The following is a 27,551-nucleotide window of genomic DNA, read 5'->3' on the forward strand; positions in this document are numbered from 1 at the left end:
AGCCAAAAGCTCCGTTTTCCCTGTCTACATGTCAACACTGGAAACGGGGTTTCTGAAAATCTTCACCCTGGAAGGAGTTTTCCAAAAGGTCAGTTTTAAGTGGCCGAAAACACAGTTTGCGTGTGGACGAAAGGCCAAAATGTGTAGAAAAATCTCCATTTTCAAAAATACCGTGTACGTGTGGACAAGGCATAAGAGAGGGATGAATGAAACACAGACCTGATCAGACAGGAGCTCTGCATCACCCTTCCTGTTGCAGATTCATGACAGCTCAGAGCGTCTTCAAAGCAGAGGTGGTAAAACCAGGTCCAGTAAGGGAAAGTCTGAACCCTGCTTTTCCTCCACCCATGCACCAAGATAGCTGATTTCCTTCTCCTACCTAGCTGAAGAGTGGCGTTGATCAGAACCAACAGGTTTCGTACCAGGGTGGACTTTCACTCTCTGGCCCCGGTTTTGCCACCTCTGCTTATATGTCTTATCAATAATGTCTGGCATGAAACTTTACATTATGGATGCAGAGTGGGTGGTGGTAAAAGGGGCTCAACAAAACATTCCCAAAGATACATTTGTTACACAAAATGTACATAGTTTAAAATACCTGTTTATCATCTACCACGTTAATTTTGAACTATTCACCCATGGAGTGCAAGCCACTTTTTAATCAGAGCAACTTTTTACAGGTCAAAACAAATTTTAACATGTCCCTTTTTATCTCCAATAGACAAAGAGGTCCACCTGTACCCTTACAGTGCTGTGGACATAACAAAGTTACATTAGAGTTACCTCTGTGTGTGTGTGTGTGTGTGTGTGTGTGTGTGTGTGTGTGTGTGTGTGTGTGTGTGTGTGTGTGTGTGTGTGTGTGTGCGTGTGTGCGTGTGAGAGAGAGAGAGAGAGAGAGAGAGAGAGAGAGAGAGAGAGAGAGAGAGAGAGAGAGAGAGAGAGAGAGAGAGAGAGAGAGAGAGAGAGAAGGAGAGAAAGGGGGGGAGACAGACAGAGACAGAGAAAAGTTTCTCACATTGGGGTGTGAGCTCAGAGGTTCTGGCACTGGATTAGAGGAAATGACCGTGGGCTCAAGATGTGCACTCAGATTGCTGGTAAGAATAGTGAAGGTGTGTTAACATGGGTTATAGTGTGTGCGTGTGTACACACATGCATGTTGGGGTCTCTGTGTGTATATGGGTGTGTAGTGAAAGTGTTCGAACTTACATGAAAAAGTTCTGTGCATCATCATAGCTGAGTGTGTGTGTGTGTGTGTGTGTGTGTGTGTGTGTGTCCCAGTCCCTGTACGTATGTTATGGGGAGGAAATTTTCATAACTTGCCTAGGGGAAACCTCCAATTCAGCAGCTATTGTTCAGCCCTTCCTGGCCATTACACAGTGCTGGAGAGACAGAGGAAGAGGAGACTCCGTCATTCACTCACTTCCCTCCCTCCCTGCCTTCATCTCTTTTTTCACTTTCATTTAGCTGCTCTTTTTATCTTCATCTCAACAGTCTGATCTGCCCCGTGTCTCACTTTTGTCCCCCTCATGTTTGCACTGGCACAACTTCACACTTGGAAAAGCTTCTCTGGCTGTTCCATCGTTTATGTAATGCTGCCATCTGCTGTCAATTATACGATATAGCACAAATGCGTGGCGACGTATACATGTCTATTGAGACGCCACCCAAATATTCACAATTTGACATACTTTCCCGTTTTCTTGCCTGTGCTGCTTCTTAGACACTGCCCCGACTTAATGAAAAATACGTGGTATTGCTGATTTGTTAATTGACTAATGAAATGCAAGTCACGTGTGATCACTCATGTTGAGGGGCGTGGCACAACAATCATTTGAACTGGGTCGGGCCTAGCATATAAACTCTACCGTCAATACCTATCTGTATAAACTGGATCAGGGCAGACATTATAACATAACCTCTGACCGAAAAGCAGGAGACCATGATGTCCACCGAGAGCGTTACTGAAGATCGTCTCTCCAAATTCAAGAACAGAGGGAAAAATCTCAAGGTAAGTTTGAATATATATATATATATATATATATATATATATATATATATAACTTTGCACAAACAGTAAGGAAATGTGTGTTTGGTAGATTATTTCTTTGTTGTAACAATACTTCTTGGCAATAAATCTTATATCAGGCACCTGGAGTACCAGAAGCTCAAAACAAGAGTCAATAGCAACATAAGCTGTTTGGCATTGACAGAAGATTTGGCAACTTTTTCATGGGCGCAACCCACATACTCAGCTCTGCTGCTCATCCCACAAATGCATGTTCCTTCCAAATGTGCCACCATTTAAAAGGGAAATAAACAGGCTTTCCAACGGTATAAGATTTATTGCCAAAAAGCATTGTTACAACAAAGAAATAATCTACCAAACACAAATTTCCTTTTTGTGGTAAGTGTATATGTGTGTGTTTTGGAAACCGTCAATGGTATTGATAAGGGTGCTCAACAAATGAGAAGCAGAATATTAAGATAAATGTAGGAGAATTTTTTAACATGCATTTCAGTACAAGCTTGTTTCGTGCGTCACGCACTCATCAGAATCACATTGGCGGCAGCAGCAGAATCACATTGGCAGCTGATGAGGGTGTGACGCACGAAACAAGTGTGTACTGACATGCATTCAAGTCCCCCCCCCCCCTACATTTAAAATATATATGTTTGGGTGGCGACGCTATGCTGTTATCTTTTATATCCTTGCATCATGTGTAATGCTTTTTAAATGCAGAAACTTCGCGAGAAAAGGATTGCGGAGTGCGTGGAGCTGCGCAAGACTCAGAAGAGCGAGAGTTTTCTGAAGAGGAGACGCATCACGCTGTCCTCTCTGCCCGACGAGGACGCGCTGTCACCTGTCCCCGATGTCAAGGTGGAGTTCACATTTTATTCTTGCGTTTCTATTCATCCTTATTTAGTCAAGATTAGAAGCACTTTGTGAATCTGACCTTTTCAAAACGCCGACGTTTGGCTGTGCGTAGATTTCGGGGGTTAGGGGAGTGCAGTTTTGCAAATATTGACTTGGTTGCGTTTGAAAATCAATGCTGCTGTAAGACGTTAATAAAGTTTGCTTATTTTAATGACTAGTGTTACATTTGGCATTGTTACGTCAGCGTCGCTGCGACAATGCCGTGTTCCGATCCGGTTGAACCGTTTTTGACCTGAGTCACGTGAGTGAACGGAGCTGGTTGTGTTGTTTTGATCAAATGGAGTACGCCCCTACTACAGCTTCGCCTGTCGTGCCTTTTCACAATATAACACTGGCTACGAGAGATGACTGGACTGTTCTCCGGAACCACCCGTGCCGTGGAACTGCTGGATATCCTCGTTTGAGGAGCAGAGGTATAGCGCGTGTTGGGAACTTTCACAAAATCAACCGAATATGAAGAGGCAGTAAATCTACTCGAAGAGCGTTTTGCCGCTCCTCTGAGTCGCGTCATATTCAGGCGCCGACACCAACGAGCGGGCGAGTCTGTATCCCAGTATGTGGCTAATCTGCGAGGCCTAGTTAGCGTATGCAAATTTGAGGCGCTACAAGATGAACTGGTACGTGACCAACTCATTTTACACACAAACTGACAGAACTGGGGACAATGATCACGTGAGACTAGCCCAGGCTCTTAAGATGGCACTGCAGGTCAAGTCTGCGTTAGAATGCGCAGCCAGTGTGTTTTCTCCCACCTCGCTGCCCCTGAATGATGAGCCAGTGGCTGCAACCCGGCCACAGACACCAACTCCCCTCGCCAGTGCTGTAAGCAACCCAGACAGTTTACGAGTAGCCTCACAACCCCATGCTCGCTCAGAGCAGCGGTGTAGGAACTGTGGCTCTCCCACACACAATTCAAGAGCACAAACCTGTCCCGCTTGTGAGGAAAACCTGCTCCAACTGTGGAAAGCCCAACCACTTTCACTAAGTCTGTAGGTCTGCCACAGCCCACCGACAACACCCAGCTGTTCCTGCGACAATAATCCATAATGTTCGCTCAGGACGAGTGGCATTTAAAACGTGTTCGTTGATGGTTGACTACATCACTACCCCCTCCTCCTCGACATGGGGGGCCACCGTATCACTCAACTTGGAAACAATTCTTCTCCCAAAAGCTGCTTGGACTGCCCTACGTTGCTACGGTAATGCTAAAATTGACACTAGGCTGTCTTCAGCTGCCCGTGAGGTATGGGGACAGGACTCTGCCGATGTTCGTGTCACGCCACAGAGCCAATCTCCTTGGCCTCGACCTCTTCAGCAACCTAGGTTTCACCCTGTTACACTACTGGCTCAGATTCCCACTGTCGCTAACCCCTGGCAGCAACAGTGGCCTGCACTGTTTGATGTGCTAGACTGTCTCACTGTCTGTGTAATGGCCACCAGCCCCTGTTGGACCCAACAATAACACCTATTATGCAGCTGCTCTGTTAGACCCAACAATAACACCTATCATGCAGCCGCTCTCCTCTGGTCCTGCGTGACATCTCCTCTGAGCTACAGCGCATGCTTGATGACAGCATAATTGAGCAGGTGAATGCTTCACCTTGGATATCAAATTTGGTTGTGGCTAAGAAGAACGGGGTTGTGCATCTGTGCATGGACCTCAAAGCAGTAAACAAAGCTACCATACCTGATAGATTTGCCAATGACAGAAGAGCTCACTGCCCGGTTCCATGGGTCCACCATTTTCTCAACTTGACTTCCACCAGGGCTATCTCCAGGTGCCCCTACACCCTGAAAGCTGCAACCTCACTGCCTTCATTACCCACAAAGGGGTCTTCTGCTACACACATGGCTTTTGGGTTGTTTCCAGAAAATCGTGGCCTCCAGCTCTGCTGGGATCCCAGATGTGGCCATCTACCTTGATGACATCATTGTCCACGGAGCCACAACCGCAGTGCAAGATAAATGCCTCCACAGCGTACTTGGGGTATTAGCTGAGCACCACCTCACACTAAATGGTGAAAAGTGGTGTTTTTTTGGGGGGGGGCTCAGCCATTAAGTATGTGGGGCGCCGCCTCTCCGCTGAAGGCATCCACCTGCTTCACTCGAACACAAAAACCATCCTACGTGTCCCAGAGCCCACCTCACCTGCCCAGGTTGCCTCTCCCATGACGGTGTATTATCTCTGATTTTTGCCGCAGTACTCCTACACAACTGTGAAAACTGAAGTCTGACGAGCCCTGGCCTTGAACACCATCCTGCTCTGCGGTATGCTGCCTGAGGTCTCACCTCACCACCAATCCTGGCACACTTTAACCCAGCCAGCCCTGCCCTCGTCACATGTGCTGTGATGTCCCAGCTGCATAGGGGAGTGGAAAGGCCGGTTGCTTTCACCTCCCGAGCACTCAGCCGCACAGAACAGAGCTAATCATTAGGGGAGCAAGAGGTTTTAGCGTGCCTCTGGGCCTGTAAATGTTGGCACATGTACTTTTTTTTTTTTTTTTTTTTTATGGATGTGAATTCACCTTGAGGACAGACCATCAAGCACTTGCCACAAACCACTCCGCCTTCACCCATGGGCTGACCGCTTACAGCAGTAAAACTATCGCCTGCAGTTTACGCCAGGACAACATGGTGGCTGACCTGCTATTGCGTTCGATCCCCAACTTACCCACACCCCTTGTTCCAGCCTCTGAGCATGACCTTATCCAGCTTCTCCACACACCCCTTCAGGAGATGGTGTCACTGAGGAAACTCCAGGATGCCTTAGCAGCTGACCCTCTCCTCATTTTCAACGTACATCAGGCAGGGCTGGTCCACGAAGGTGTCAGATGAGCTGTCTCCCTACTTCCGGAGCTGGCATGACACTTGTGTTGCCAGAGGGCTCTGCTCTGTGGCCCCAGGTGCCCTTCGTGCGCGTGTCCTTGCTATGGCACGCGAGGGTCACTTGGGCATAGTCGGGCTCAAACAACGACACCGGGACCTCGTATGGTGGCCAGGGATACACAGACATGGAGACCCTGGTCAAGGACTGCACTGCCTGTCTGCTCAGCGGCAGGACAAGGGCTCCAGCCCCTGAACTGGCCATCCCAACGCTGGGAGCATCTACAACTCGACCTCTGCGGTGAGTTGCATGGGGTACCACACCACCAGCAGGTTGTTGTTGTGGCCGGAGATGACATCTGTGGGCTTAGTTACAGCCAAGGTGTTAATTGATATTTTAGACTCCGTTCTCACGATGGGGTTTGCCCAAGAAAATCACGATGGATAATGGGCCCAAGATGGTCTCGCACAAACTGTCCTTTATACCTGGAAAGGGATTCGCACAGCTTTCCATAACCCAGCTGCCGATGGATATGTGCGTGGAATGGCTGAATCAGTCCCTAAAGAACAGAATTGGGATGCACCTCGCCCAAGGGTGCACATTCAGTACCAGACATTGCTACACTATCATGCCACCACTGGAGTCTCCCCAGCCTCCCTCATGCTGGGATGGGATTTTCAGCTCTCTGGATGGGTTCCATCCTGCCCTGGCCCACGTTCCAACTCACCCAGTTCAAGCCACAGTCAACACGTCAGAGCCAGGTGAACCGGTTCAACCGGACACGACGAGCCAGGCCTCCTGCCATTGCTGCTTAGGACTGGGCCGGATCAGACGACCTCACCGCTAGTCATTCTGTCTAGGTCCATGGACAGCTCGGCCCAGCCACAGTCAGGCTCATGGCTGGCACTTGCTGGCATGCTAGCCACCTGCACAAGGTACAGGCCCCTCTGGGGCCAGGATTGGGTGTGGCCCCTACAGTAGCCCTACCAGCCTCACAGCTTGACAGCTCAGCATCCCCAGTCCCTTTGTAGCTTGACACCTCAGTCCCTCCTGTCCACCTAGGAATCGTGAAGCCAAACCCTGAGGCTATTGTTGCACCTGCGTGACTTTGTGACCAAGTATTACACTTAGGTTTGGGGGGGGGTGTTACATCTGGCATTGTTGCAATAATGCCATGTTCCAATCTGGTTGACCGTTTTGACCTGAGTAATGTAACTGAACAGAGTTAGTTGTGGTATTTAATTTAAATGGAGTGCGCCCTGTCACTAAAGCTTCACCTGTTTTTTTTTTTTCACAATGTAACAAATGGTATAAACCTCGTTGGTGAGAAAATTGACAATACATGTTTGCACCCCATCTGCCATTCTTGGCCTTGCCCTCATAATCAATCACTTGATATTGCCCAAGTGGTTTGATTGCTAGTAGGATTTTACAGAAATGCCACAGCAATAAAATAGGAGCTGGGCCAAGATGGCATTAGTATAAGACGCACCTGTCTACAGCAGACCATCACTTGGATTTAATCACCCCTTTGAAGTTAATAAGACTGAAAGAGCTGTTTTGAAGTGGCTTACTACTAACATGACAGATTAAAATATTGTAACGACCCTGTACTGTTGGGAGTGCTGATGAGCAGAGTCAGTCCATCATCTCTCTGCCAATCACGGGAATGCATGTTATGTCGGTCAGTGTGTGGGCCGGTGGTTGGTGGAGCGGGGCGCTGGTTACTCATCGGTTTCGTTATTTTTCTTGTAGGGTGCCAGAGACGACCAGTGAGTTAAGTTAATGACGGCGTGGCTCACAACAGCCGAGAAAGACGTTCGGCTGAAAGTGTTTTATTTTTTTTATGTGTGACTATTATAGCGATGAACGCTGCAATATGTTTTATCATTGTTAACATGCTGAAACGATTTTTTATTTTTTTTTGGTCAAACAAACCAGAAGTCCTTGAGCAAGACACTGAACCCTTACCTGCTCCTGATGAGTAGGTTGGCACCTTGCATGGCAGCCTCTGCCATCAGTGTGTGACTGGGTGAATGTGAGGCATAGATTGTAAAGCAGTTCGAGTGGTTGGTAGATTACAAAAGCACTGTGTAAATGGTCCATTTGCCATTTTAAGTGTTCTAAATACAAATCCAGTTTCCAATGAAGTTGGGACGTTGTGTAAAACGTAAATACAAACAGAATACAATAATTTGCAAATCCTTTTCAACCTATATTCAATTGAATACACTACAAAGACAAGATATTTAATGTTCCACATTTTCAATGGGAGACGGGTCTGGACTGCAGGCAGGCCAGTCTAGTACCCGCACTCTTTTTTTACTACGAAGCCACGCTGTTGTAACACGTGCAGAATGTGGCTTGGCAGTGTCTTGCTGAAATAAGCAGGGACGTCCCTGAAAAAGACGTCGCTTGGATGGCGGCATATGTTGCTCCAAAACCTATATGTACCTTTCAGCATTAATGGTGCCTTCATAGATGTGCAAGTTACCCATGCCATGGACACTAACACACCCCCATACCATCACAGATGCTGGCTTTTGAACTTTGTGCTGATAACAATCTGGATGGTCCTTTTCCTCTTTAGCCCGGAGGACATGACGTCCATGATTTCCAAAAACAATTTGAAATGTGGACTTGTCAGACCACAGCACACTTTTCCACTTTGCGTCAGTCCATCTCAGATGAGCTCGGGGCCCAGAGAAGCCGGCGGCGTTTCTGGGTGTTGATATATGGCTTTTGCTTTGCATGGTAGCGTTTTAACTTGTAGATGTAGCGATGAACTGTGTTAACTGACGATGGTTTTCCGAAGTGTTCCTGAGCCCACGTGGTAATATCCTTTGCAGAATGTCGGTTTTTAATGCAGTGCCGCCTGAGGGATCGAAGGTCACGGGCATTCAATGTTGGTTTTCGGCCTTGCCGCTTAGGTACAGGGATTTCTCTGGATTCTCAAACTTTTGATGATATTATGGACTGTAGATGATGAGATTCCTAAATTCCTTGCAGTTGTATGTTGAAAAACATTGTTCTTAAACTGTTGGACTATTTGTTCACAAAGTGGTGAACCTCGCCCAATCCTTGCTTGTAAACGACTGAGCTTTTCGGGGATGCTCCTTTTTATACCCAATCATGACACTCGCCTGTTTCCAATTAACATGTTCACCTGTGGAATGTTCCAAACGGGTGTCTTTTGAGCATTCCTCAACTTTCCCAGTCTTTTGTTACCCCTGTCCCAGCTTTTTTGGAACGTGTTGCAGGCATCAAATTCAAAATGAGTGAATATTTGCAAAAAACTATCAGTTTCAACATTAAATATCTTGTCTTTGTAGTGTATTGACTATATACTCACCGGCCACTTTATTAGGCACACCTGTCCCAACTGCTCGTTAACGCAAATTTCTAATCAGTCAATCACATGGCAGCAACTCAATGCATGTAGACATGGTCAAGATGATCTGCTGCAGTTCAAACCGAGCATCAGAATGGGGAAGAAAGGTGATTTAAGTGACTTTGAACGTGGCATGGTTGTTGGTGCCAGACGGGCTGGTCTGAGTATTTCAGAAACCGCTGATCTACTGGGATTTTCACGCACAACCATCTCTAGGGTTTACAGAGAATGGTCCGAAAAAGAGAAAATATCCAGTGAGCGGCAGTTCTGTGGGCAAAAATGCCTTGTTGATGTCAGAGGAGAATGGCCAGACTGGTTCGAGCTGACAGGCAACAGTAACTCAAACAACCACTCATTATAACCGAGGTATGAAGAAGAGCATCTCTGAACGCACAACACGTCGAACCTTTAGGCAGATGGGCTACAGCAGCAGAAGACCACACCAGGTGCCACTCCTGTCAGCTAAGAACAGGAAACTGAGGCTACAATTCGTACAGGCTCACCAAAATTGGACAATAGAAGATTGGAAAAACGTTGCCTGGTCTGAGTCTCGATTTCTGCTGTGACATTCGGATGGTAGGGTCAGAATTTGGTGTCAACAACATGAAAGCATGGATCCATCCTGCCTTGTATCAACGGTTCAGGCTGGTGGTGGTGGTGTAATGGTGTGGGGGATATTTTCTTGGCACACTTTGGGCCCCTTAGTACCAATTGAGCATCGTGTCAACGCCACAGCCTACCGGAGTATTGTTGCTGACCATGTCCATCCCTTTATGACCACAGTGTTCCCATCTTCTGATGGCTACTTCCAGCAGGATAACGCGCCATGTCATAAAGCTCGAATCATCTCAGACTGGTTTCTTGAACATGACAATGAGTTCACTGTACTCAAATGGCCTCCACAGTCACCAGATCTTAATCCAATAGAGCACCTTTGGGATGTGGTGGACCGGGAGATTCGCATCATGGATGTGCAGCCGACAAATCTGCAGCAACTGCGTGATGCTATCATGTCAATATGGACCAAACTCTCTGAGGAATGTTTCCAGTACCTTGTTGAATCTATGCCACGAAGGATTAAGGCAGTTCTGAAGGCCAAAGGTGGTCCAACCCGGTACTAGCAAGGTGTACCTAATAAAGTGGCCAGTGAGTGTAGGTCGAAAAGGATTTGCAAATCATTGTGTTCTGTTTTTATTCACGTATTACACAACGTCCGAACTTCATTGAGGTTTGTATGTCGGCTTGCTTTTGAGGGTTGTTGGTAAGCTAAAAACATGATTCATACAAGCTAACTAGATCTGAACCGGTGTAAAGCAATCTGTAGACTGTTGGCTACTCTGAAAATGTGAAGTCAATACAAGGCCTTCAGACTGCAAAGTTGAAATAATGCCAAGTTCTGTTCACAAGAAAATCTTAACAGACGTGCTTCGCATCTGAGACTTGTCCTTTTTCCACAAGCTTGTCAAAAAACCTAGGTGTGTATTAACAAGGTCGATGAAACCTTCTCAGGCTGTTTCTGCAACTGTAGAGGGCATAAGGAAAGACGTGACCAGCAACTGCAGAGAGGCACAAATCCGAGGATGCCAGATAGCCAGGTAAAATAATTCTCCTAACCTGAAATGCAACACTACTACTTTGGGCTGCTCCTGTTGGGGGTCGTCACAGCGGATTATCCATTTCCATCTTTTCCTGTCCTCTGCATATTCCTGTCATACCAACCACCTGCATGTCCTCCCTCACCACATCCATAAACCTCCTCTTGCCTGGCAGCTCCATCTTTAGCATTCTTCTCCCAATATACCCAGCATCTCTACTCCCCATGTTCAAACTGTCTAACCTGAGCTCTCCCTCTAATGTACTTATTCCTAATCCTGTCCATCTTTGTCATTCCCAACGAAAATCTTAATGTCGTCAACTCTGCCAGCTGCGTTTCCTGTCTTTTCGTCAGTGCCACCGTCTTCAAACCATACAACACAGCTGGTCTCACTACCATCTTGTAAACCTTCCCTTTTAACTCTTGTTGGTACCTTTCTGTCTCAGGCACTCGTAACACTCTATCCTGCCTACACTCTTCTTCACGTCTTCGCACTCATTTCTAACCTGAAATGTAACATTTCATCAAACGACTGAGTGCTCTTAATTTGCAAAATTTAGGGATAAAACATGGCACCATATGAGACTGGTTTAGTTCACAGAATTGGTATTTGTCAATTTTTACTGTTTTAATTTGACTGTTTTGGCTTCGACTGGCAAATTTTAAAGAACATTCATCCATTAATAGTTTAAATGGGACACAGTGGAATGTCCACTGTATTCATTTAAAGCGGCCCTTTTGGTTATTACTTGCATCTCACAAGGAAATTGGTTAATAACCCGTTTTTGTTAACGCAAAAACGGTGTATATAAAAGAGTTATCAGGAGTTTCACAACCAAGGCAGCATACTAAAAGCGGGTGAACTACAACTGGTTAAAATGATTGTGGATCTTGAATCGGCAAAGTCCTGTGATGCTGTAACCCTATCACTCAATTAACCAACTATAGCTACTGATTTAACGAAAAGAATAGAATATACACTACCATTCAAAAGTTTGGGATCACCCAAACAATTTTGCGTTTTCCATGAAAAGTCACTTATTCACCACCATATGTTGTGAAATGAATAGAAAATAGAGTCAAGACATTGACAAGGTTAGAAATAATGATTTGTATTTGAAATAAGATTTTTTTTTTTACATCAAACTTTGCTTTCGTCAAAGAATCCTCCATTTGCAGCAATTACAGCATTGCAGACCTTTGGCATTCTAGCTGTTAATTTGTTGAGGTAATCTGGAGAAATTGCACCCCACGCTTCCAGAAGCAGCTCCCACAAGTTGGATTGGTTGGATGGGCACTTCTTGCATACCATACGGTCAAGCTGCTCCCACAACAGCTCAATGGGGTTCAGATCTGGTGACTGCGCTGGCCACTCCATTACCGATAGAATACCAGCTGCCTGCTTCTGCTCTAAATAGTTCTTGCACAATTTTTGGAGGTGTGTTTAGGGTCATTGTCCTGTTGTAGGATGAAATTGGCTCCAATCAAGCGCTGTCCACTGGGTATGGCGTTGCAAAATGGAGTGATAGCCTTCCTTATTCAGAATCCCTTTTACCCTGTACAAATCTCCCACCTTACCAGCACCAAAGCAACCCCAGACCATCACATTACCTCCACCATGCTTAACAGATGGCGTCAGGCATTCTTCCAGCATCTTTTCATTTGTTCTGCGTCTCACAAACGTTCTTCTTTGTGATCCAAACACCTCAAACTTGGATTCATCCGTCCACAACACTTTTTCCAGTCTTCCTCTGTCCAATGTCTGTGTTCTTTTGCCCATCTTAATCTTTTTCTTTTATTGGTCAGTCTCAGATATGGCTTTTTCTTTGCCACTCTGCCCTGAAGCCCAGAATCCCGCAGCCGCCTCTTCACTGTAGATGTTGACACTGGTGTTTTGCGGGTACTATTTAATGACGATGCCAGTTGGGGACCTGTGAGGCGTCTGTTTCTCAAACTAGAGACTCTAATGTACTTATCTTCTTGCTCAGTTGTGCAACGCGGCCTCCCACTTTTTCTACTCTGATTAGAGCCTGTTTGTGCTGTCCTCTGAAGGGAGTAGTACACAGCGGTGTAGGAAATCTTCAATTTCTTAGCAATTTCTCGCATGGAATAGCCTTCATTTCTAAGAACAAGAATAGACTGTCGAGTTTCAGATGAAAGTTCTCTTTTTCTGGCCATTTTGAGCGTTTAATTGACCCCACAAATGTGATGCTCCAGAAACTCAATCTGCTCAAAGGAAGGTCAGTTTTGTAGCTTCTCTAACGAGCTAAACTGTTTTCGGATGTGTGAACATGATTGCACAAGGGTTTTCTAATCATCAATTAGCCTTCTGAGCCAATGAGCAAACACATTGTACCATTAGAACACTGGAGTGATAGTTGCTTGAAATGGGCCTCTATACACCTATGTAGATATTGCACCAAAAACCAGACATTTGCAGCTAGAATAGTCATTTACCACATTAGCAATGTATAGTGTATTTCTTTAAAGCGAAGACTAGTTTAAAGTTATCTTCATTGAACAGTACAGTGCTTTTCCTTCAAAAATATGGACATTTCAATGTGATCCCAAACTTTTGAACGGTAGTGTATACTGGTAGGTTAATTATACCAACATTTCTATTTAATGAACTTGACCCAGAAACAAAATCCACATTCCTGAGTGATATACCATTATTTCAGTGCAATTGGGTCTCCAATCATCATTCAAGAATGGTACAGAAGTTAACATTCACACTAAGTGCAACAACTAATCATATTTGTAATGCTTTTCTACTCTGCCCTCCCATGACATGTTTCAAATAAACATACATTTAGCTCAAAATAGTAAATGGACTGAATTTTATATAGTGCTTTTCTAGACTACCGACCACTCAAAGCACTTGTTTTTTTTTAAACGATGTAGTGCATCCGGAATGTATTCACATCCCTTCACTTTCCCCACATTTTGTTACAGCCTTATTCCAAAATGGATCAAATTCCTCCTCAATCTACATAGAATACCCCATAATGACAAAGCGAAAGGCTTTGTAGAATTTTTTGCAAATTTATTAAAAATAAAAAACTGAAATATTGCATGTACATAAGTATTCACACCCTTTACTCAGTACTTGTTCAGGCAGCGATTACAGCCTCAAGTCTTCTTGGGTATGAAGCTACAGGCTTGGCACACCTATATTTGGGGTATTTCTCCCGTTCTTCTCTGCAGATCCTCTCGAGCTCTGTAAGGTTAGATGGGGGAGGGGGGGATGTCGCTGCACAGCTATTTTCAGGTCCTTCCAGAGATGTTCAAATCTGGGCTCTGGCTGGGCCACTCAAGGACATTCACAGACTTGTCCCGAAGCCACTCCTTCGTTGTCTTGGCTGTGTGCTTGGGATCGTTGTCGTGTTGAAAGGTAAACCTTCGCCCAAGTCTGAGGTCCTGAGTGCTCTGGAGCAGGTTTACATCAAGGATCTTTCGGTACTTTGCTCCAATCATCTTTCCCTCGATCCTGACTAATCTCCCAGTTCCTGCTGCTAAAAAAACATCCCCACAGCATGATGCTGCCACCACCATGCTTCACTGTAGGGATGGTATTAGCAAGGTGATGAGAGGTGCCTGGTTTCCTCCAGATGTGACGTTGGGCATTCGGGCCAAAGCGGTCAATCTTGGTTTCATTTAGACCAGAGAATCTTGTTTCTCATGGTCTGAGAGTCCTTTTAGGTGCTTTCTGGCAAACTCCAAGCGGGCTGTCATGTGCCTTTTACTGAGCAGAGGCTTCCGTCTGGCCACTCTACCATAAAGGCCTGGTTGGTAGAGTGCTGCAGAGATGGTGGTTCTTCTGGAAGGTCATCCCATCTCCACAGAGGAACGCTGGAGCTCTGTCAGAGTGACCATCGGGTTCTTGGTCACCTCCCTGACCAAGGCCCTTCTCCCCGATTGCTCAGTTTGGCTGGGCGGCCAGCTCTAGGAAGAGTTCTGGTGGATCCAAACTTCTTCCATTTACAAATGATGGAGACCACTACTCTCCAGGACCTTCAAAGCTGTAGAATTTTTTTTTTTGTACCCTTCCCCAGATCTGTGCCTCGATACAATCCTGTCTCGGAGGTCCACAGACAATTCCTTTGACTTCATGGCTTGGTTTCTACTCTGACATGCACTGTCAACAGTGGGACCTTATATAGACGGGTATGTGCCTTTCCAAATCACATCCAATCAATTGAATTTACTACAGATGGACGCCAATCAAGATGTAGAAACATCTCAAGGATGATCAGTGGAAATGGGATGAACCTTAGCTCAATTTTGAGTGTCATAGCAAAGGGTGTGAATACTTGCAATATTTCAGTTTTTTTATTTTTAATAAATTTGCAAAAAATTCTACACCTTTTTCACTTTGTCATTATGGGGTATTGTGTGTAGATTGAGGGGAAAAAAAGGAATTTAATCCATTTTGGAATAAGGCTGTAACAGAAAGTGAAAGGGTGTGAATACTTTCCGGATGCACTGTATACCTCAAATTCCCCCCTTCGTACACCGAAGCCATTGAAACGCACCCACAGCCATCCCATCCATCCATTATCCAAACCGCTTATCCTGCTCTGAGTCGAAGGGATGCTGGAGCCTATCCCAGCAGTTTTTGTCCTGGGTAAGACACTAAACTGCAACTGCAGGCTGTAGAGTGGTAGCGCCTTAACTCAGCAAGGGCCCTTTGGCTAAGGGCAACATCCCTACTGATAGATCTGCTGGCATCGTGTGTGGCTACCGCTTCTCCCTCTCGTAGCCACTCCTGTATGTCTGTGTTATGTTAGCTGTCGTCTTGTTTCACCCCGTTTATTGTAAAGCGACTTTGAGTATTAGAAAAGTGCTATATATACACGTTTAATTTATTATTATAGATCTGATCCTCCTGTATGTTACTTCCCATGGTGTCCAGCCAACACATTGGGATAGGAGAAGGGAACTCTGATTTCAAATCCACCTGCTGCCTTGTGGGTTGATGCCTCTTTAGGCAAAGGCTAGGAGAAGGTAACTCTGAATTCAAATCCCTGGGCACAGTCTCTACCCAGCTGTCAGTACCCGGAAAGGGTAAACCATGGCGGCTCCACTCAGTCCAACTCGGCAGCGGTTCCAGCAACTGGCAGCTCTGTTTGTCAACTCGGCAACAGTTCTGGCAAAAAGTAACGGGATTCTTCTGTGGCCGTCTCAGCTACACTGAACAACAGAAAATCTTGCCAAGGGACACTATAGAGCACCAAATAGTGTCATCATCTAGGGTGCAGCCTCACATTTGAATATGGAGATAGTGAATCATACTAATCTTTGTAAGCATGAGATATATATATATATATATATATATATATAATCCCAGCAGTCATTGGGCAGCAGGTGGGGAGACTACCCTGGACAGGCCAACACGGGTATTCAGACCTATGGACAACTTAATACAGCCAAGTCGCCTGACCCCACAGCCATGTTGCCTCCAAAAGCTTTAGTCATCTCTATTGCACATAACATGAAGCATAAGAACACTATTTCACCATCTGACAAGGGCTTCTTTGCTTTAGCGAGCTCAAGGGAAACGGCATAAGATGCCTTGAGAGAGGACTCTTGTGTAGACATGGCTTTGGTAAAAAAGCTCTGCTGTTGGTGTATTTTTCCTTTTGAGGTCAGTGATGATGGCACCTCTGGTGTACATGCCATATTTGTCTTTGTGCATGGTATTGTAGTGGCAACTCAAGTTGAAATCCTTCATGTTTGATTGTTTCCAGGTATACTGAACACATGGGTTTGCCTTTTGAATTCCGTAAAAAGATATTCTGTTTCCCATCTTTCCTGGAAGACGGGTTCTCTTGGTCAAGCTTTCTCTTTTTTTTCTTTTTCTTACCACTCGTCTCTTCGTTGCAGAAGGGGCCTGACTAGGCCATGTGCAAGCAGTTGTTTGGCTACAGGCCTTTTGTGTTTCAAGAGAGCGCCCTCTACCAGTGGACAGTATAATTACAATTGGGATCTGGTTCAAATGGCCCGCTTGCTTTCAATGCCTGTGAAACCCAACAATTTATTGAAATTTGTAAATTGGGCCATACTGAGTGAAAATGAGAATTGAATGTGGCTTGCGGGCTGCCAGTTGCCCGTTTCTGCTCTACACAAAGCACAGTGAGGTTTGAGATGTCATGCAAAGAACATTGTGATGGGCCTGTTCATTGAATTGAATGTCTTCTAAAAACACATCTCATATTGGGTTAATCATGTCTATTCTACAGGAGGTACAAAATTTGGCACACCCGGTGCTTTTTAAAAAAAATAATTTGCATGTTTGAGGCAGACTAGCGACTGCAGCTCTTCCTTTACCCCCCCCCCTTTTTTTTCCTCCCTCTCTATTAAAGGAAGCTTCTGGCCCAGGAGCATAACGCCCCTGTGAAGGATTTCATAGAAGCTGGTCTGCTGCCACGCTTTGTGGCATTCTTGAGCATGAATGATGAACCCATGCTGCAGTTTGAAGCGGCCTGGGCTCTCACCAATGTCGCCTCTGGGACATCCTGGTATACGCAAAAGGTGCGAATAATAATCATAATAAACCCCTTATTAAAATGATGTATGGGAAGTTTGAATTGGAGTAAACATTTGACAGGGTCTTGTGATTTATAGGCCACACACGATCTCATTCTAAAACTTAGACCAGATGTGGAGAACCAGGTGCCATAGAGTGCCAAGATTATGCTAGTTTTCATTCTAAATGAGTGCTACATCTGGCGGTCTCACCGATTTTGGCTCCCCTTTAGCTAAAGGGGACAAACACGACCTTGTGCAATTGCCTTGCTCAATTTTGTGCAATACTTAATTCAGATTCATTGCTAACTTTTGAACAACACAAGTTGCACACTTGCTATATCTGTTGCATGGCAGTCTCCTACCTTGATGAATTACTGATTCTTTCATTTTAATTGTGGCTTTGTATCGTACCAACTTGCTGCTGCAAGAGAACTTTCCTGTGATGGTATAGTGAAGTGGTACATGGCGGCAGATATCTGACTTTGTGGTTTTAAAATTTTCATTTAGCAGATGCTTTTATCCAAAGCGGTATGCATTTGAATTAATACAACACAAGCAAGGATCTAGTCAGAGGACAACAACAACATAAGTGCCAAAAAACAAGGTTCAAGTCTGATGGGACATGGGTGTCAACAGGAAGTGCACAAAGGCAATGCTTAGGGTGCATAGGCTTATTTATTTATTTTAATACCATCAGGTGTGGAGATGGTTTGTGAAAGAGCTGGGTATTTGGCTTCATCTTAACGATTTTTGAAGGCTGGTGGGTTTTCATATATATTTTTTTTTTAAACTTTTTCCCGAGGTGGTGGAGAATGGAGCAGTACCAGCTTTTATTTCCTTGCTAGCCTCACCATTGCTGCACATCAGTGAACAAGCTGTCTGGGCCTTAGGAAACATCGCTGGTAAAATACCATGAATGTTGACTGCATGGCTTAAGGTGTGACTATATGATTAGGAATGTGATTTGGTGGCTGTTGTGGATAACTGAAGGTACAAGGATAGGAAGATGTGAGATGTTAAATGCCTCCATAGCAAAAGCACTTCAGCTGTTATACTTCTTATAGCACTTTCAACACTTGCCCACTTCACAGTTCATTCAGCACTACAAGTGCTGGTTCATTTTAATGAAAAATTTTCTGGCACAGGATACAAATCCTCTACACCAAACTTGACAAATTAAAACGAAGCACCACAATATAGTTATTAAAATCACTAACCTCTCAAATAACCATGTAAATACAATGGTCTCTCAAAAACATTAGTCTCACAAATAATCAGTCACACAATACTCAACCGAAACTGTTTTTCAAAAAACCGAATGAGCCTGCACCACATTCTCTGGAAGTTTGTTCCATGCTCTTACAACACAAATTGTGAAGTTTTTTTTTTTTTTTTTTTTTTGGAGTGACACTTGAATGGGAATAGTTTTAAGGAGTTCCCTCTAAACTCATTATTCCAAAAATGGATAACAGGCTCAGCTGTGAAATCATATTTCGTGTACAAGTTTATAGACTTTAATCATGTCTCCTGTGTACTAGAGTTGGTAGTTGTAAAAAAAAATGTTTAACCTTTCTTCATGACATCTCTTTCAGACCTGGGATTAGTTTAGTAGCTCTTCTGAACCTTATCATTTTTTTTTTCCATTCGCTGTGATGTTTTGGCTATGGGGTTAAAAAATGCTTTTCTTAAATTCATATGCAGCCTGTCAATTCCATTTATTTATTTTATTTTTTGCCCTCTGCATGAATCTTGCTTCTCTAAAACTCAAGGTCTTTTCAGGTGATGGCCCTATTTATAGGGATGTGCTGATCGACTGCCATGCCATCCCTGCGTTACTAGCATGCATCACCCCAGAAACCCCAGTGAGTTTGTTTCATGTTAAAGATGTTTCTTTAAAAATATAGATGAGAAACTATGCCCTGCAGTTGTAATGAGTGCTTGACTACATAGTAAAGATCATGGGTCTAAATGAGGTATATATTTAAAGCCAAATGAATCTTAATGTAATGAAACATGAAATCTCACAAGGTGTCATCTAGGTTCATTGAGTCACAGCTAAATGCTTGGGGCATCCGGGTAGTGTGGCAGTTTATTCCGTTGCCTACCAACACAGGGATCAGCGGTTCGGATCCCCGTGTTACCTCCAGCTTGGTCGGGCATCCCTACAGGCACAATTGGCTGTATCTGCGGGTGGGAAGCCAGATGTGGGTATGTGTCCTGGTTGCTGCACGAGCGTCTCCTCTGGTCGGTTGGGGCACCTGTTCGGGTGGGTGGGGGGTAGCATGATCCTCCCACGCACTACGTCCTCCTGGCAAAACTTCTCACTGTCAAGTGAAAAGAAGCGGCTGGTGACTCCACATGTATCGGAAGAGGCATGTGGTAGTCTCCAGCCCTCCCCAGATTGGCAGAGGGGGTGGAGCAGAGATTGGGATGGCTCGGAAGAGTGGGGTAATTAGCCAGATGCAACTGGGGGGGTTAAAAAAAGAAAAGAGCTAAACACTTTTTTTTTTTTTTTTACTTCCCCCCCCCCCCCTCCCAGGTGGGTTACTTGCGTAACTTGACATGGACATTGTCTAATATGTGCCGGAACAAGAACCCATTTCCAGCCATGTCGGCAGTACAGCAGGTAAAAACGGTTGTACTCGGTCAAACTAATGATTTGGATCCTTAGGCTCTGTAGCCAGAAATGGGTTTGGACAGCTTGATTAGTACAATTTGTGTTTAGTTGTAATTCTCATTGTAGTTTTATATTGTGAACTCTCGGGTTAGCGGCATTGATTTTTATTGTATTTGTGTTTATACCTTGTAAAATAGTTTGCATGTTTTTCTGGTTGCTTGGTGCACATTCGCTGAGGATGAAGTTGATAATCACTACGTTCAAGGCTATGAGTTGTCTGTTTAGTGTTTGCACACAAGTTTGGGTACTGGGCTGGTTACAGCCAAAATGGTTGAACCAATGCCACAGATAATGACTGTTTTTTAGAAAGGGTCCTGAAAGTTGCCCTGAATGGCAAGTTAACTGATGCAACCCATCCTATCAGATGCTGCCCTCACTTGTCCAGCTGCTCCACCTCAGTGACAAAGACATCTTGTCAGATGCATGCTGGGCAATCTCCTACCTCACAGACGGTTCAAACGACCGCATTGAGGTTGTGGTGAGAACTGGCATCCTCCCTCAGCTAGTGAGGCTCATGAGACATGAGGAGCTTAGTGTGATGGTAAGACTTCTCCCCATTGATTGAGCCTGTTTTTCCTTTATGAAATATCAATATAAAAAAATTATAATTAGAAAAATGGCTTAACTTTGAAGTATTTGCAGCCTCTGATTAGACGTTGAGATGGTTAAATGACATCTGATTGGGTTTCAGTAGTAAATTGAGCATTCAGTGCCTTGCACAAGTATTCAACCCCCTTGACAGTCGTCACTAATTGGATTATATGATACTCACACATCTGTTCCTGAACAATATTATTTTTGCAAACCTGTAAGCTCTACACAGCATGTTCCCAAAGCCAAAATTAGCTGTTTTGCTGACTTTTTATTACTTAAAAACTAAAATAGTGTTTGCGTAAGCATTCAACCCCTTGTGCTCTGAAAGCTCCAAGTTTACACAAATGACAAATTATTCCTAAAACAAATACAGGTTAACACAATTAGTGGGCACCTATAGGATATAAAGTGACTGTCTCATTACTGGGTATAAAAAGCACTCTGTAAAGTTAATTAGCTGGACGTGGACTCCATCGGAAAATTAAGACAAAAGAGCATAATACTGAAGTAAGAGACAAAGTGATTAAATGCAGAAGATGGGAAAGGGATACAAAACAATATCCAAGTGTTTGGCTGTCCCACGGAACACTGCTGGATCCGTTGTCAGAAAGTGGAAGCTGTATCATGCCACCCAGATGCTTTACCATCCCCCAAAGCTAAATGTCTGAGCAAGACGTGGGCTGGCGAGGAAAGCCACAGATGATCCTGTAATCACTCTGAAGGAGCTCCAGAGGTCAGTGGCTGAAACTGATGTAAATGTGCATGAGTCAACCATATTACGGCCTCTGCATAAATCTGGCCCGTATGGGAGAGTGGCAAGAAAGCTGTTGCTCAAAACTATGCATATAAAAGCACACTTGGGAGTTTGCTACTATGCATGAGAAAGACCCAGTTAGGATGTGGGTAAAGGTTTTGTGGTCAGATGAGACGAAAGTTGAGCTTTATGGCCAAAGCTCAAAGCATTGTGTGGTGCAAACCTAACACTGCTCATGTCCTAAAAACCATCCTCCCTACAGTGAAGCATGGTGGCGGCAGCATCATGCTATGGGATTGCTTTTCATCTGCAGGCATTGGGAACCTTATTCAAAATGAGGGAAGAATGGATGGAGCTAAATACAAGAAATATTGGAAGAAAACCTGTTGCAGTCTGCCATAAAACTGAAGCTTGGGAGAAGGTTCACCTTTCAGCAGGACAATGAATCCCAAGCACAAAGCTAAAGCGACAAAATGGTGAATGTTTTGGAGTGGCCAAGTCCGGACCTCAACCCCATTGGAAAATCTATGCTGCAGACTGAAAATCGCAGTCCAAAGGCACCATCCCACCAACCTGCAAGACGTGTGCAAATTCTGCCAAGAATGGGCAAAAATTCTCAGTCGGGTCAGTGTCAGCAAGCTAAGTAGGATACTCCAGGTGTTCCCAGGCCAGATTGGACATGTAGTCCCTCCACTGGGTTCTGGGTCTATCCCGGGGTCTGGGGTCTCCCCCCCCCCCCCCCCCCCAATTGGATGTGCCCGAAAAGCCTCCAAAGGAAGGCGCCCAGGAGGAATCCTAATCGGATGCCTGAACCACATCAACTGGCTCCTTTCGACATGGAGCAGCAGCTGTATTCTGAGCTCCCTCTGGATGTCTGCGCTCCTCACCCTATCTCTAAGGCTGGGCCAGACACCCTACGGAGGAAACTCGTTTCAGCCACTTGTATCCGCGATCTCACCCTTTCAGTCACTAGCCAAAGTTCAAGATCATAGGTGAGGGTTGGAATGAAGATTGATGGGTAAATTGAGAGCTTTGCCTTCTGGCTCAGCTCTCTTCACCACAACAGTCCGTACAACGTCCGCATTACTGCTGATGTTGCACCAATCCACCTGTCAATCTCCTGCTCTATCCTACCCTCACTCATGAACAAGACCCTGAGATACTTGAACTCCTTCACTTGAGGCAACAACTCATCCCCAACCCAGAGGGAGCAATCCACCATTTTCTGGTAGAGAACCGTGGCCACAGACTTGGAGGTGCTGACTCCTGGCAATTACACACTTGGCTGCAAACCACCCCAGTGCACGCTGGAGGCCGCTTTCAGATGAAGCCAACAAAACCACATCTGTGAAGAGCAGAGATGCAATTCTGAGGTTTTCAAAATGGACACACTTCTCACCTTGGCTGCGCCTTGATCCTGTCCGTGAATAAACGGAATCGGAGACGAGGGACAACCTTAGCGGAGTCTGACACCCACCGAAGATGTGTTTTGACTTTACGCCGAGAATATGGACACAGCTCTCACTTTGGTTATACAAGGACAGATGGCTTGTAGCAACTCCCCCGGTACCCTATACTCCCGCAGAGTGCCCCAGAGTACACAGTCGTAAGCCTTCTCCAAGTCCACAAAACATGTAGACTGGCTAGTCAAACTCCCATGCCTCCCTCAGCACTTCCACAAGGGTAAAGAGTTGGTCCATTGTTCCAAGACCGAATCTGCATTGATCTGAGGTTTGACAATCTGTCGGAGCCTCCTTTCCAGCACCCTAAACTAGACTTTCCCAGGGAGGCTGAGCAGTGTGATGCCTGATAATTGGAGCACACCCTCTGGTACCCCCCACTTTTTTTCTTTTTTTTTATAAATCTGCAAACCGCCACTCCACAGGTACTGTCCCTGACCTCCACATGACACTGAAGAGGCATGTCAACCAAGACAACCCCAACAATGTCCAGAGCCTTCAGGGTGAATCTCACCACACCCACCACCTTGCCACCAAGGAGTTTCTTAACTACCTCAGGACTATGGGTGGGGCTTCCCCTGAGTCTTCAGACCCTACTTCCTCCACTAAGGACGTGTTGGCTGGGTTAAGGAACATCTTGGTATTCTTTCTATTGCCTGAAAACATCACCAGTTCCCTTCTCCAGCTGAACACAGCCTGAGTCAAGCCCTGCTTCCCCATCCTGAGTTGCTTGAGGGTTTGCCAAAACTTCCTTAAGGCTAACTGAAAGTTCTCCATAGCCTCACCAAACTCCTCCAACACCAGTTTTTGCTCCTGTGACCGCCGAAGCGGTAGCCCTTCTGGTCTCCCAGTACGGGACTGCTGCTTCAGAAGATCCCTGGGCCAACCAAGCCCAAAAAGGCTTCCTCCTTCAGCCTGACAGCTTCCCTCACCACCGGTTGCCACCTCAACAGGCACCAATGACCACAGCTCCTACATGCTGCATCTGCAATAGAGGCTTTGAACATGGCCCACTCAGACTCTACGTCCCCAGCCTCCCTTGGGATACATGAGAACTTCTTCCAGAGGTGGGAGTTGAAGACCTCATGGACAGGAGCCTCCACCAGATGTTCACCCTCACTACACGTATGGGTTTGTCAGGTCTGTCCAGCAGCCTTCCCCACCATCCGATCCAATTCACCACCAGGCAGGGATCAGTTGGTGGCTCTGCTGCTCTCTTCACAAAACATAGTCGCAGATCTGATGATACGACCACAAAATCTATCATCGATCTTTGGCCTATGGTGTTCTGGTACCAAGGACACTATGTTCTAACATGGTGTTTATGGCCAATCCATGACCCACACAAGTCCAATAACAAGGCACCACTCGGGTTAATATCGGAGGCCGTTCTTCCCAATCCCACTCCTCCAGGTTCCTCCATCATTGCCCATGTGAGCGTTGAAGTCCCCCAGCAGAACTATAGAGTCCCATGGTGGGGCCCTATCCAGCACACCACCGAAAGACTCCAAGAAGGCCGGATACTCTAAACTGCTATTGGATGCATCAGCGCGCACACACAACAGTTAGCGCCCCCCCCCCCCCCCCAGCGATTCAGTCATATGGAGGCGACCCTTTCATTCCCCGGGGAGAACTCCAACATGGCGGCACTCAACCGGGAGCTAGTGAGTATCCCCACACCTGCCCGGCGCCTGTCACCTCGGGCAACTTGGGTAAAAAATTACTCCAGAAGAATGTGCCTTGTACATACTTGCCGGAAGAGACTCATGGCTGTTATTGCACCAAATGGGTACTCTACAAAGTAGAGTTAAGTAGGGGTTAAATACTTGTGCAAGCACTACATTTTAGTTTTAATGTATTTACAAAAAAGTCAGTGAAACATAACTTATTTTGGCTTTGGGAACATATTGTCAGAGCTTATGGGTTCACAAAAATATTTTTCAGGAACAGATGTGTATCTCTTATAATCCAGAAATTAGTGGTGACTGTCAAGGTGGTTGAATACCTTTTGCCAAGGCACTGTAGCTATTTGAAATGAGCAGCAGTTTGAACTGCAGCCAATGTTGCTTGTATCCTAGCTTGGTGTCTCTGGCAAACTACCAATTCAGTTGCAGTCAGATTTAGTTTTCCTTTAAACTTTCATTTGCACCCTCAATCACTTGCGCAGCTAATGTCTGAACAGTCTTGCCATAGGTTTGTGCCTATGATGGGTTTTTTTTCTTCCCTATATGGGTTTTAACAAACCAATCGGAGAAATAAGAAATGAAGTAACTTGCATGGTAATTTAAGAAATTAACCTGCCAGAGTTCCAAGGAAAACTTTACTGCAATTTAAATGGCAAGTGGTTGAGATCCTATTGAAGGTGGGTTGTGAGCTTGCTGTGATGGGTCATGCTGGATGAGGGTAGCTAGCCCCGTTTCTGAGCAGTGTCTTGCATCGCCAGACTCCAGCTCTACGCTGCATAGGTAACATAGTGAGCGGCTCAGACCAGCAGACCCAGATGGCTATCGATGCCGGTGTCCTTTCAGTTCTGCCTCAGCTGATGAGACACCCCAACCACAGTCTGAAGAAGGAGGCAGCATGGGCTTTATCAAACATTGTAGCAGGGCCCTGCATGCAAATCCAACAGGCTATTACCTGTGGTCTGCTGCCTCCATTGGTAGAGCTGCTCCAAAATGTGAGTAGGTGGTTTTTTTTTTTGTTATTGGAATAACTATACCTTGAAGGTATTAAATACTTGTCTATCATCTACGTTGATGCATAATTGAGAATCCATGCAATCCCTCCCCCCAGGGGGACTTCAAGACCAAGAGGGAGGCGGTGTGGGCAGTCGCAAACTTAACTAGCGGGGGCACTGTGGCGCAGGTGGTCCAACTGGTGCAGAGTGGAGGGTTAGAAGCGATCATCAACCTGTTGAAACTCCGAGACACCAAAACTGTTATGGTAATCCTTGAGGCCATCAACAACATGTTCATGGTGAGGAGAAAGTATTGATTTTTACCAAGTTGGATGCTTTATGTATTTAGGAGGAGACTTGCCTTGGCTCTATTGGAAAATTCTTACAATCTAGTCAATTCTGGGACCAATTAGGGTTCCCAAATTTCCAGCACATCTAATTTAATTTTTCTTCCATATCTTAAGCTCAGTTTAATATGTAAAACGTGAAGTATGTACATGACTGACTTGTGTTAAGGTCACTTGGAATCCCAATTTTTAGGTGTGCTTCCTTGGGCTCCTACCCTCAATTCTTAAGCCCGCAGTGATCTTGTCAGTTTTTGCTAATGTGCTTTAACTGAAAGCAAATTTGAGACTTTAATGAAGTCTCATCATTGTACTCACCCTCCATTCTCCAGGCAGCAGAAAAGATTGGTGAGACGGAGAAGCTGTGTCTGTTAGTTGAAGAGCTGGGAGGCTTGGATCAAATCGAGATACTCCAGAACCATGACAATGAGATTGTGTACCAGGCTGCCCACAACCTCATAGAAAAGTTCTTTGAATAATGTGAGTGGCTGAATCACTACAAAAATAACTGAAGATGAGGTTTTCAGTCCATGCCACATGGCAACCCCTTGTTTGATTTATTGGGCATCAAAAAGCCAAAATATTACACGACACGCTTGGTCTAAATGCAAGTCCCTTCTTTGGCAGCAGGGTTTGTGAGCAGATTTCTTGTGATTGAATAACTTGTAAGAAAACGTATTGTTCTTTTTACCAATTAGGATGGACTTGAAGGTGGAGGCAACAAACGATGGATTGGTACTTCGGAGCGCCAATCTTGGGAGGACCTTCAAATTTTGAAGCTGTGCCCTTTTTTTTTTTTACTTGACTAAAAATAATAAATATTATACCAATGCACCACTTGTGACCCTGTATGTATTTGAAACTCGGCTGTGCTAAAATGACTAGGATGGCTAAAGATGCCAGTTTTTGTTTGTTTGGGCGGGGGGGTACTCAGATTGTGGTGATATGGAGTGTTCTTTACAATTGCAACTTGTGTGCAATAAAAATGACGATTTGGTAAAATGGAATAAGAAACCCGTTTTGAAGTAATATTTAATATTGTACTCAAACCATCTCTAGTGTCCCTTGTTGCTGTATTTGCTGACAGCTCTGTGGTGACGAAATGAAATATCTGGAAACGGGACCTGTAAATTGTAACGGTCTTTGTATTGTATGAATGCTGAGGAAACCAACCTGACCTCCAAAACTTCAGCTTTTATTTTAAACTTGTCAGAGTGAGTTGCTGAGGTTTAAGGCAGGCCTTGGCCACTCCCTCGGTTAGCGTTTATCAATGGGGACATTCAGAGAGATTGTCTTGGCGCTGGAAGCTATTTTTAAAAGGGGGCGTCGTGGTTTTCTTGGGACACAATCAAAAAGGCTCGGCAGAGGATGTACTTTCTCCGCCAACACAAGAAATTCAACCTGCCTCAGGAACTGTTGATTCACTTCTACACTGCAATAATCCGATCTGTCCTCTGCACATCCATCACTGTCTGGTTTGGATCAGCCACCAAATGGGACAGGGACAGACTACAACAGACAGGTCTGCAAAGAAAATCATTGGTGCCAACCTCTGCCTTCCATTCAGGACTTCTGCAGGCCCATCACAACCTGTTCCAACTCCTCCCCTCTGGCAGGCACTACAGAGCACTGTACCCCAAAACAATCAGATATAAAGAATTTCTTTCTGCACATTGTCATTCAAATGAACACTTAACACTATCATGTCAATCTACCTCAGGCATGTATGTAAGTAACCTGTTAACAAATATTTCAGCATTTCTGATACAT

At 45.1% G+C, this 27,551-nt stretch overlaps 1 protein-coding gene across 1 annotated transcript; it reads left to right on the top strand.

The window, feature by feature from the left end:
• The first annotated feature begins 1,892 nt into the window (after positions 1–1,892).
• On the top strand, positions 1,893–26,848 carry kpna7 (karyopherin alpha 7 (importin alpha 8)). The gene is made up of 13 exons (XM_056280373.1): positions 1,893–2,008; positions 2,741–2,878; positions 10,660–10,745; positions 17,110–17,278; positions 18,078–18,177; positions 19,055–19,137; positions 19,444–19,455; positions 19,815–19,901; positions 20,317–20,493; positions 25,204–25,437; positions 25,554–25,736; positions 26,114–26,261; positions 26,480–26,848. Exons 1-12 carry the CDS (start codon positions 1,940–1,942, stop codon positions 26,258–26,260), a joined length of 1,485 nt encoding a protein of 494 aa, XP_056136348.1. The 5' UTR covers positions 1,893–1,939; the 3' UTR covers position 26,261; positions 26,480–26,848.
• The last annotated feature ends 703 nt before the right edge of the window (positions 26,849–27,551 follow it).

Source organism: Lampris incognitus, chromosome 5 (genome assembly GCF_029633865.1).
Source record: "Lampris incognitus isolate fLamInc1 chromosome 5, fLamInc1.hap2, whole genome shotgun sequence".
NCBI lineage: Eukaryota > Metazoa > Chordata > Actinopteri > Lampriformes > Lampridae > Lampris > Lampris incognitus.